The sequence below is a fragment of the Microchirus variegatus genome (assembly GCF_963457635.1).
Source record: "Microchirus variegatus genome assembly, chromosome: 19".
Taxonomy (NCBI): Eukaryota; Metazoa; Chordata; class Actinopteri; order Pleuronectiformes; family Soleidae; genus Microchirus; species Microchirus variegatus.
In genome coordinates, this window is record NC_139820.1 from 17,012,631 (window position 1) to 17,025,326 (window position 12,696).

The following is a 12,696-nucleotide window of genomic DNA, read 5'->3' on the forward strand; positions in this document are numbered from 1 at the left end:
CAAGCCAAGATCCCTTTCCGCTTGGCTCTGGGCTGTCCCGTTTTTACTGTAAATATAGATATTCTTAGGTATTGCGATAATGTCAGTTAAAATTTGAAGTTTGAAAGTTGAATTAAATGTGTAATGCAATAATATGTTTTATATCTCAAAGTGTGTTGCAATGCATACAAATTTTGCAAATATATCTAAATGTTGTTCTATTTCATCCTTACTGACCGCCAGAGGCCGTGCTTTAGCACTTAATGTCTCCATCTCGCGCATGGGCAGGTCGAATGTTTATACCAACAAAGTCACCCTTAACCCCTGATGATTCCGGCAAGCCTATATCTTCCGGTGACATCAGAGGATCTGTTCCTTTTCATCTTCTTGCCTTTAGGTAGACGCACATCAGTGAATTCTAGCTTAATTAAAAGAGTTCATTGCCGCTTCGTTGCTAGAAGCCTTGTGACAATCTGTCGGAGCTGTGAGCCCTCAGAGGGCTGCAACGAACGGGGACAGGAGGTTTGTCGCGGTTCACCGTGGACACCCCTTTGGATCAGCCGACGCTACATCTGGCTTGCGTATGTCTTTCTCTTGTTGAATAACGTCGGTGAAGGCGTTGTACTGGATCCTTCTCCTGACATTTTGTGTTATCTTTTAGGGGTGCTAGTGGTTAGCATTGCCCATCTTGACCTAACATCTGATATTGAGTGGTGTTTCATCAGTTTGTATGATAGAAGAGAAGAAACAGGTTTAAAGTCAACTTTAATGAAACAAAGAAATAAATAAAGACATAAGCAGATAAATCAGAAGAATAAGTAATAGGGAGGAGAGGAGGGAAAAGAACAAATTCTACTTTTAGGGGTCACCACATCAGATCATCTGTCCCCAACTTCCTATCCCCTGTGTCCTCTTCTGTCACTCCTGCTGTCTTTAGACCCCGGAAACCTCTACCTCTGAAACTGTATTCAGCGTGTCAGTGGTGGGGTTGGACTTGTGGTTATGTGGAATCCAGATTAGACCTCATAGACTTGGTGTGGGAGGTGATTTTGACTGTGAGAGAGTTCTGCCCTGTGGTCTCACTGATGTACATCTCAGTAAACGGCTGAGGTGTGGAGTTTTTATTAAATGTTTTCTGTGGTGAACAAATGCAGTGCCAGCAGAACAGGGGAGGAAAGAGAAGAAGGCAGTAATGCAACATCATAGATGCCAGCTGCCATAAAACACCTAACACTGGGTGAAATATGGGCAAACGGGAGCAAAAAAATAAATAACTGCTAGTTACCAAACTTGAATTAAATAGATTATCTGTAGAGAATAAAATAGACTGCCACAAATCTTATTATTACACAAATAGACCACATTTGCTGTTGACGAGTCTCCTCTATTTATTGCAGACAAACTATTCAGCAGGAAAAACTTCTCTCCCACACAGACGCAAACACACACATACACACACAGACTGCAGTTTCAGGCAGGAGACTATGTGTTTCAGATGGAGGTGAAAGTTCAAATTCTGTCATGTCATTTTCTCCCCTCCTGTCCTGTGGAGATTTAAAGGAGGTCAGTGACTGAGAAGAGCTCTCTGTTGTTTCCTCTTTTCTGATTCAGAGCCACATCCAGCTCCCCCAGCTCCACTCCACTCTTTGTCCCAGCTTACCTCCTCTTCTCCACCTCTCCTCTTTCTCCTCTAGCCCAGTGTAGATTTAGAGGCTCAGTGAATTGGAGAAGTCACATGTCATTTCTGGGATTTATAGTGAGAAAAAAAAATAGGGCCGCAATCTTGTTTCCTCGACCCGTTCTATCTGATCTGTCCGTGCGTCTGACTCACTGACTGACCAAACTTGGTAGAGAACTGGGAGAAGTATTAAGGTCCAATACTTGGGTGAAAAGTCATATGGGGTTACACCACAGTTTGATTGGAGATGCTCTCTGTCTGGAGGAGTACGTGTTTGTGAAGTGTGGACTGTAAAAAACCTTAGCTTTTCTTCTTGCTTCCTTCTTTCAGCTTTGATAAGATCAGCTTCATAATAGAAATAGCGAGAAATGTAAAGAAAGTGCATATTCTGTGTGTTGAAAGTTAATGATGCATTTTTATTTAAGCTGTCTCTCTTCTAATACGCACTTCCACTTCACAGTTTGCCTTAATGCAGAATAATCCTACTGAAAAGTGGTGTTTTTAATCATGTGAATAAGAACAAACGTTCTATCTGTCGTTGTGTTTAGGAGGAAGAAGAGGAGATAAAGCTGGAGATCAACATGTTAAAGAGCTACTCTCACCACAGAAACATTGCCACGTATTATGGAGCTTTTATTAGGAAAAGTCCTGCTGGACAGGACCACCAACTCTGGGTTTGTCAACGACTCCTAACTTTTCTAAGTTTCTTTTCTCACTTATTTTAAGTGAAATGTCAGAAAGTACTCATTTTCCCAAACAACTGATACCACTGGAGGTTTGTTCAGTGTGAAATGGTAACATTATTCTGGTTCAGAAGACAGAAATATCATTAGTTATTTTGGCAGGCACAATACCTGATGGCGTGACATCTCTCCACGTGTCCATCTAGTTGGTGATGGAGTACTGTGGAGCCGGCTCAGTAACCGACTTGGTGAAGAAGACTAAGGGAAACTGTCTGAAGGAGGACTGGATAGCTTATATCTGCAGAGAGGTGCTCAGGGTAAGCTGAAAATAACACATAACACAGCATGTATGGTACACTCATACCAGAGCCTCACCCACACTGGATGTCTATGGTTGACAAATGAATCCTGGGATTTCAAAACTCAAATAATTGGCCAGTATTTGTGTATAAAAAAATGATTTTCATATCTGGTAAAGAACAGTGACCCAGATATGGACTGAGTGGCATATTCCGCAACTTGAAAAAAATGAACTCTTATATTATTGGGGCTTTGTTTCGTCTTGTCCTCGCAGTCTATTTGCCACATTAATAACAAACAGACCCAGATCTCAAATGAACAATGCTGCTGAATATATTTGCAGTTTGCTATAAATACTGTACAATGTTTACAATTCAGTTTGAGTTTTTTACTAATGTTCAATGGTTTATACCTCCGACTTTCATTTCAACAAGAATATGTATCTTCTTTTATGATGGTTTGTTATGGTGGTAATTGAGCTGAGAAAGTTTCATAAATGCAAACCCTGGAAGTGCTTCTACTTCATATCTAATATTGTCTGTGCAGAAAATAAATGCCGCTCTGTGCACACACAAAACAAATTCCTGTTGCTTTATTGTGTTAGTGATGTCATATTGGTGCTGCTGTTGTACACCAGTCAGCCCCAACATTCAAACCAGTAACTGGAGCTGGAGATAGACTAAATATCTGTGACCTGGTTAAAAAAATGAAGATGCAAATATTGTGTTGTTCACTTGAGTTTAAATAATAGAACTCCAAAAATATGACTGACATGATGTTGCTGAGATTGTCTGATCACAAATGGAGGACAGTTGCTGCATGTTCATACCCCTCATAACTATGCTATGGCGTGGGGCTGGGTTTTAAAAATACATTTATATTGATTTGTATTTAAAGCTCACATAGAGTGGTCCTGTTGCACATATGCTATGGAGGTCTACTTACATACATTAACTTGTGTTTATGGTCAAAAACCTCCTAGTTGCTGTAAATGAGCCGATAGAAATCTCTCTTTTCTGACGCTGTGCTCAGCCGCGATATTGCAGACTGAAATCTCACACCCAGAAGACAGAGTGTGTTGTGATTGGCCAGCCAGCGTAGAGGCTTCCCAACTGTCTTGTGATTGGCCAGTACCTGGACGTGACATTATCAGCACACCCACTCTCAGAAGCGCAGCTCCCCCCTCTTGAACGGTTGATGCACTGCTACTCATTCTCAAAACATTGTTTTAACAATGTTTAAAAATAGCTTCGTCGACTGGATTATCTTTTGATAGTCTTGTGTGACCACAGTAGTCTTGTGCGACTACAGGTTGTTGACTCCAGTGAAGCTGATATCTAATCTAAGAGTTGTCAGCAGATTAGTTGTAGAACCAGAAATACTTCCACACACCACTTTTTGGACTTTTTTTATGTGGTTTTTGTTCTCAACTGTCACCTCAAAACAACATAACATCACTGTTGTAGTCATCTGATGATAGGTGTAGGCCAAGCTATGGTCATAGCACCCACTGCTGGACAAAATGCCTGATGGTGTTTTTAGGCTGGATATTTTGAACTTTTATTTATTTCAAAGTTTGAATTGTCAACTACGACTGTCGACCGTACTGTTGACTTACTCTGTGATCATATTAAATAAAAAGTTAATTCATCTAATGACTTTGGGATCAATTTTATATTTAAACAGCAACAAACAACATTTTTAATGATGCACCAGCTTAGAGCAATCATTGATTCTATGAAAATCCATCCAACCAAGCATAGAAACTGAAATATGACTGAATTAAGTCAGACCAAATCGAAAATTCGAAAATGGAATCGGGAATCAAATCAATTCAGGAAATCAGCAGTGATATCCAGCCCTACTGAAGACAAGGCTTTGTAAAAAGTCGAGACTACTTTGTAAGTTCTATAAATATGTGTCTCACTTGATTCAATCTGTTGGTTGCATTGTTGATTATCTTTAACAGGAGCCCCAGGCAAGTAGTCGGCAGTTGTGTTTACTCCCATTACTCACAAAAAAATATGCTCCGTGTTGAGTGTGAACGCACCATAAGAATCACCATCCAAACATCTAAGAGAAGAATATCCGTTTTAATGTTCAGGGATCATCATGTTTCCCCACTGGGACCAGGAGGGAATAATTTATTTATTTTTTCATTCATATACTTAAAAGGCCAGTTTAAAACACATGTCTGTAAGATGTTATGGTTGTCATTATAGGAGATCACAAGGTCCTGAGAAAGGCTCCAGGATGTTTGTGCTGCTTTCTGTTGTGTTTGTGTTTGTGGCTCTGCTAAAAGACCTGCACACACACATACAGTATATGTGAAAGGCTCCAAATTATTTTGTCCTTGATGCTGACATTATCAGTGCCAAAATGGAACTGAGATTATTTTTTGGGTAGTGAAAAACCTGTGAAACAAAGGGCCCTGGAATGACGCCAGTGTTTTCTCTGCTGCTGTCGGCCATGCCGTCTCCCCATTGTTTCAGCATACTCACAAACTCGCACAGACGCTCGGCATAGCTTGATGAAGTCATTCTCACATCCTTTGTTTATTTAAGCTCCTTTGAAGAAGCAAGAGTGCAAACACGCGTTGACCTACACAGACACATATTCAAACGGTTCCACTGCTACTAGGTCACTCTGCCAACTTAAGAAAAATTATAAGAAAAATTCCCTTGCCTTGCAAGGGAAAAGCAGCAGAGCAAGCTGGAAATAACCTCACACTTTATTCAGCTTTCTTTCAAAATAGACACTGAAGCCAATGTTTGTGACCTGATTTATGTTGATAGTCATCTGACGTGTATGTGAGTGTTTATGTGTCTATGTTTTTCTTCCAGGGTCTTTCCCATCTTCACTCCCATCATGTGATTCACAGAGACATTAAGGGGCAAAATGTTTTGCTCACTGAGAATGCTGAAGTCAAACTGGGTATGACACATCTGCACATGCATTGTGGTTTCACAGACTCATGCGCATTCCTCCTGCGAAAACTGCAGAACAATTGCTGTCATACATGAATTAATTACACAACCATAAAAGCACATAACAAAGCAAGTTTCTTTTCAGGCATGAGATTTTGCTGCTTATTTTGTTTTTACGTTTCAGTTGATTTTGGAGTGTCGGCTCAGCTGGACAAAACCATTGGACGAAGGAACACCTTCATTGGTACTCCTTACTGGATGGCTCCTGAGGTCATCGCTTGTGACGAGAACCCTGATGCCACATATGACTACAGGGTATTTGATCACACAGATCTTTTTTGTGACATTTCTAGTGACCCTTTTAAGATGTGGCAATCAGACAAAAACTTTTACATTTTAAATCTTTATGCAGCTTGTATGCAGAGATGCACATTTTTTTAGAATTTTCCTTAATCATTACTTGAATAAGTTAATCAACGATCAGTTTCATCATTTCAGGGAGAATAGTTGCTACAGAGAATATCTGTCTGATGATGCAGAGATCAGTGTGATAAACAGATACGTTTAGCGTTTAGACACACAAAAGTGCAGCTAAGGAACGTCTTCATCTCGTTTAGATTCACATTTGTTTCCATGCGTTCTGACTTCTTCGCCTGCTAAATTTGGTGAAGCTTTGGTTGCTGTGCACCCTCTTTTGGTAAAAGACATGACTGCATGGTATGCGAGGCCCAGAGAAATGATGTTGGCTAATTGATTAAAAAGATGTCTTAATGACAATTTATCAACTAACAGTAAATCATTAGCCGTTAGCATGAAGAATATATTGAATGACCACAAGGGAGCGACTCTACTGGTTGCAAATAGAACTCAAGTTGAGTGAAAATCTGGTAAAATGAGCCTACTCGGCACATTTTCCTAAGGAGTGATGATCTCAATCACTAGTTTCAGGTCTTTAGTCGAACATGATTTCAGTTTTGTAAATTACGCTCCACTTTTGAGGAAAATAAACAATAAATCAAGGCACATATCAATGGACACCAGATTGACAGTGGGTATTATGCAACAGGTGCCTGATTGCTGATGCCACTGAGCTTCCATTTGTAAATTCAGTTCAGATTCTCATGGGTGATGTGACAATCAGTTGCCACTTGATTGTATATGACATTCAAAGATGAATGCTGAATGTTTATGGTTATATATTAATAGAAACAATAACCAACCACATTGCAGAGGAGACACATGTCACACTATCTTTGTAACGGGGCATGTAATCAGAAGAAAATGGACTTTAAGTGAAAAAATGGGAAGATTATCTCTTTCATCTGATGCATTTGAGATGAGTGAGTGGAACACATGATTAAATGCCTTCTTTGTAGATCTTTGTAGATTGATTTATCCGAATCCAACTCCTCGTGGTTAGTCGAGGCTACATGCAAACCATGCTCTGCGCTAATTCAGACCAGGCTTTATGAACTTACGTGTTTGATTCACTGCAGCTGTTTTCTTTCAGTCACTTTAATGAGGCAGGGCGACAGGCAGCTGATTTAGGTGTAACTTCAGCTGCCATTGTCACTGGAGGAGAGACTTTAGCTACTTACAGATACATTTACTCATGAGAGAAGTAAAGCTCACAATTTGCCTTTACATCCATCTAAAGTACATCTCCCATAAATTATTTTTGTCCAGACAAAAGTTGTCTGTGGAGGATTGTTAGTAACCATGTTAGTATCATTTAATGATAAAACAATTTCATTACCTTTTTTTATTTTATTTCTATCTTTATCTTTATTTCTAACACATTCATTACTGAGAAAAACATCTTTCGAGCAGGCATTTTCATAATATGACCTTTGGAATGAAATGGAATTCAATGAATTTGGAATTAATCCAAACTGATTATATACTGAACTATGATATACTGTATATTATACAGTATATCATAGTTCCCATAAACATGTTTCAATGAAATTCATCAAATTATTTCCATTTCTGGAAGTAATTACACAGCAGATTTTGAATCCACCGATTCATGCAAATATTCTCGTCTGGGGACGAGCAAAGGATCATCTTATCTTTTGTAAAATGCCAGGATTTAGCTCAAAGTCTTGGAACTAGTTTTTGTTTTGCCTGGATCTATTCTCACACTTTATTCGAACTCATTTACTGTTTAAATTAAAACAGGACATCCAAAGTTTACAGGAAATTATAAAAGCTCAGGATGAGCTTTTTTAACCATTTCCCCTGTCTGTCATTTTCAGAGTGACCTCTGGTCTTTAGGCATCACTGCATTAGAGATGGCTGAAGGAGCCCCTCGTAAGTGACAAATACACACGTATTTAATACAATCTTTATCAATATTCCAATCTCCAGTGTGAAGTAATGTTGATGTGAGTCTGTCCCTCTTTGACACTTTGCCTCTCCCCACAGCTCTGTGTGACATGCATCCAATGAGAGCACTGTTTCTAATTCCAAGAAACCCTCCACCCAAACTTAAATCAAAGAAATGGTAAGTCACACACACACACACAACAGGATGTAGAGGGCAGTGTTTAGGTTTTCTCCTCTGAAAACAGGAGTTGAAAGTGGTCTTTGTGGGTTTTATACCTCAGACAATCAGCCAAGCGTTTTCCAACACCAACACTTTCTTCTCCCAGCAAACCAAAACAAATGTCTAAGTCGTGTCCATATCCAAACTTGCAAATGTTTTTCACCTGAGGCTGACTGCATGAACAAGATGATTACATTTTTTTTTTAAATAAATAATAATAATAACAAAACTTGTGATCAAAATAGTTTCCTCACTTATCTGGATTGTGGTTGTGAAGCACTGAAACAGCTGACTCACAGTCGCAGTAGTGGTTAGGACAGAAGGAGCCACACAACCAGTACAAAGTTGCACCATGCAAATGCTCTTTATGTAACCGTGCATTGGAATGTGAGTGTTTCTGACCTGATGCAAGGATGCGACAGGACATAAAACATTTCAATTAATTAACACTTCCTCTGAATCCTGCCTCAAAACTCATCTTTTCCGACAGGCATATTCCCTTTAATCCTGGGTCTGGAATGACCTGGAATGACATTGTGGTAGAGTCTAATGAACTACCACTATGTCTGTATAGTACCGACAATAACTGGGTAAAACACTAATCATTTTGTGGAAATGAGCACAAGAAAAGAGCTCAAACAAATACTAAATGAAGAGGCGATTGCCTCTCAAGATGCTAAGAAGAATAATAGTGGAAGAATAGAAGTAGATTTCAATGACTCGTGTGATCTGTCCAAGTACATTCCATGACTTCAGTTGGAATCCAGCTGGACTTTCTTTTTTTTTGGATAATTTTATTTGGAAGGTAGAACAACAAAACTCTTCCAGCAAAGCATCACCTGCAATATTTTATTGGATGTCACTTCACAGACTGGAATCCTCCATGGCCAGCAGGACTGACATTTAAATTATGAAAAATAAAGAAAGTTGCAGTGACTTTTCTGTAGCTGGTTCTTAAATATAGACTTTCTATTACTGAGAGTTATTGTAAGTAAAGCAATTGTTGTCAGTTCTCTTGAGCTTTATCTAGTGTCCCCATTTTAATCATGTTTAAATCCCTAATCATTATTTAGCCCTCTATTTCATTTTGCTTTTCTTTCCTTTCTTTCATACTATATATAAATAAAGATGTATTGAATGAACTCGTAGTTGAACTCTTTCCTTCTATTCTGTATTCATTTTCAGTTTTTATTCATATTAATTTTGAAGGACAGATTTTAATAGCTACAAAGGTCTGGGGTATGCATTGATTTTTAGTTCTTCTTCCTCCATGCAAATGGGAACCCAAATACTTGTTTTATAAAATGTTTAATATAATGTTTAATAAAATATGTATGTTTAAATAATTAATTTTTAGGTTTTTTTATATATATATACATTTAGTGCCCTCTTTCTCCATTGTTTATTTTTTCTCAGGTCAAAACGCTTCCTGTCATTTGTTGATAACTGTCTTGTCAAGAGCCACCTGCATCGACCCACCACTGAGGCCCTGCTGAGACACGCCTTCATCCGAGACCTGGCTAATGAGAGACAAGTTCGCATCATGCTCAAAGATCACCTGGACAGAACCAGGAAGAAGAGAGAGAAAGGTCAGAAGAGATTAAAGCATTAAATACTCCAGTCAAAGGTTCACTTAATGGACAAATGCACTAACGATGAAAAGGTTTCTTTTCCTGATTTCACTGCAGCAACTGCATTTAAACCTTTGAAAAATTTCAAAGAAAGCATTATATATTATATAGATGTATACACACAAGCTCAAAATGTTACATGCACACCAATAAGAAACAGACAGAGGAAACGAAAAGATCTTCTTTAATACGCCAAAGTCTGCTCTTTTTTTTCAGATTGAGCTATTCATCTCTGCTCCATGTTGTTAGAATTCTATTTTTCAGAGGTTAAATTCAGATGAGGTCAATGGATTTAATCAAATATAGTTTTACAAATTGGCCACTTCAGTGGATAGATGGCTCAGTTCCATTGTTGAGGTGGGTTCAGCTGTTTTGCTCAGACTGTCACAACTGCATTTCAGATACAGCTTCATAAATTACTCCGCTTTATCTTTATGTTTTAACAAGTCTTAAAGTCTTAAACCTGGCCACTGTTATTGCACTGAATCAAACCATGCAGTATGTGCGTAAAATAACATTTCTAAAAATACATTAATGAAACACTGGTTGCCAATAAAGTTTTTTTTTTTTAAATTTAATTTAATACATTTAAAGTTTTAACTGTTATTTAACCACAGTGAATTTGGAGAGAAAGTGAGGGCGTGGGACAGTAATACGGTGAGACAACTTGAACAAGAGTGAGGGGGGAAGGTGTGGGCCAACAGGCTGCTCTTCCCTGACCATCCCTCTTCTTTTCCTTCTTTTCTGTGCTCATGTTCACTCTGCCGAGCAGACATAAATAAACGAGAGAGAAAAGATAAAGAAACCAGGCAAATTAGGAATATGGAGAGGGAGCGAGAAAAGTCAGAGGGGCGTGCAGTTTGAGAATGATTTATCCTCATCCTGTTGTAAAGATTCACCCAGCTGTGGATGAGTGGTGTGTGCTGAATGTGTGATGCCGATATGTACAGGCGAACAGTGAGAAACAGTGATATTTATGATCTTTCATTCTCTCGTGTAGATGTTAGAACTATGTGCGGAAAGCTTTGTTTTGTCTTTTAGGTATCGTCATCCTCGTTTTTTTTAAACTGAAAGACAGAAGAGAGAGTGATAACAGGCAGACAGAGAGAGTGAGAGAGCAAGAGGGGGAGAGAGAGTGTGCAGAGAAGGGTTGAGGGGAAGGAAAGAGGAAACAGAATGGCCATCTGGTTCTAATCTTCTGTTAACTTATAAAAACACACTAATGACTAGTAGACTATGCATGCTGCATGTATTGTATGTATGGGTGAGAGAGTATGCATATGATGTGTTCAAGAACAGATTTGTTTGTTTGTGTATAATGTGTTTTGTTGTATGCGTGTTTTTGTAAGGACCAAAAACTTATAAACCATAGGGAGTAAGGACATTTTGTCTGGTCCTAACATTTTGTCATTCCTTAAAATGGCTTTCTGAAGGTTAGACTTGGTTTTAGGGTCAGTATTGAGATTAGGTTGAGGTAAGGGTTAGGTTTGGTTTAGACATGTAGTTATGATGGTTAAGGTTAGTGTAAGGGGCTCAGGAAAACAGTGAGTGTCCTCACTACGAATGCTGAGCAAATGTGTGTGTATTTATATCTGGGTGAGTTCCAAAACAACTTACAAACCTATATTTGTGAGGACATTTTGACCTTATGGGAACATTTTGGGTTGGGGTTAACCCCTAACCCTTTCAGCGTGCCGAGTGAACGTTGAGATTTGAGCCTGAACTGCTTCCAGACCACATGCTGGGCAAATGTTATGTATAGCCAAGAGTCAAACTGCAAATCAGAAAGATCAAGATGTGAATTAAAACATAGGGTTGTTGAAAATGATCTGAGTAATATTAATACAACAATTGAAATAGTAAATAACACAGTTGTGCAATGATATTATTTTCAGCTGTTTGAATTCAACACTTCAGTACATGTGTTATGGCTCCCACAGTAGGAGATGCATGTGGAAAGCAGAGACACTTTTCTTTTTTATTGTATGAGGTTGGTTGAGGATTGAGATGATTCAGCATTGCTGCTCTGAAATCATGCTACAGTATAACAACTCTGTCCCACATGTGTTGAACTAAAGATTTGCTTTCTTATTGCACCAAGTTTGCCCTCATTATTCTCTTGTGTGGCTTTGATAATGACAAAATTGCTAGTGGCGGTAGATGACTTTGAAAGGAGACGGCGGGCATGGAGGAATTTTTAATCAAACAGTGGCTGGTTCAAAAGGCCAGAGAAAAGTACCCACACTTACTGCTTCTTACACATCAGATGTTTTCACCCAGAGAACCACCCTGAAACCGCACATAATTTCTGACAAACATTGAATGCATCATTTTACAGCCGACATCCTGCTGCTCTCACATGCAGCTGGTATTAACATGGACACCATAGTGAAGTGGGGCACATTCCACAAGTGTTATGCAGCTGGTTACATGTTCACATATGAACAAAAATAAAAAAAATAAAAAACACTCTGATACAGAGGAAGAGCCACGGTCAAAGTCAATCAGGTAATCGATAAATTGATTAATCACACGGCATGCAATTTCCGGCACTAGGGGCACTCTCAAGCAAAAAACTATCGTGTTTTTTTTAGATATTTAAATGCTGTTGAATGTCTATTTTATCTTTGGATCAGACTAAAAGATAAGTGTGATAGTTTAATTAGCATGCTTTGTGATACAAATGTAGTCACTATAAGTATGTTTCTCCATTGTCGGGATAGTCATTAATGGGATAAATCATTAATCTTTACCAACTTGCCAACATAAAATCTTAAAGTACTTTATACTGAAGAGCCACAAAGCGGGATCCTGCATCTTTCTAGTCTTTCCAAGACTATATGATTTATAGTGATCTATTTTAACAGTCTTGTGTTTTACCTTTTAATTAGAATTGTTTCTATTATTTGTTATTTATTAAAAAGTATGTATCCTATCTGCATTCATGCTT

General features: G+C 38.6%; 1 protein-coding gene across 3 annotated transcripts in view; it reads left to right on the forward strand.

Moving 5' to 3' along the window:
• Window positions 1-12,696, forward strand: part of LOC310940874 (mitogen-activated protein kinase kinase kinase kinase 4) — a gene marked incomplete at its 3' end in the record, with an annotated part of 64,527 nt that overhangs the window by 18,612 nt on the left and 33,219 nt on the right. For all 3 annotated transcript variants that reach the window (XM_083905910.1, XM_083905912.1, XM_083905911.1), the window contains exons 4-10: window positions 2,206-2,331; window positions 2,547-2,657; window positions 5,484-5,574; window positions 5,752-5,882; window positions 7,826-7,880; window positions 7,995-8,073; window positions 9,532-9,704. In XM_083905910.1, coding sequence (XP_083762036.1) covers window positions 2,206-2,331; window positions 2,547-2,657; window positions 5,484-5,574; window positions 5,752-5,882; window positions 7,826-7,880; window positions 7,995-8,073; window positions 9,532-9,704 — 766 coding nt within the window. The remainder of the gene's footprint in view (window positions 1-2,205; window positions 2,332-2,546; window positions 2,658-5,483; window positions 5,575-5,751; window positions 5,883-7,825; window positions 7,881-7,994; window positions 8,074-9,531; window positions 9,705-12,696) is intronic.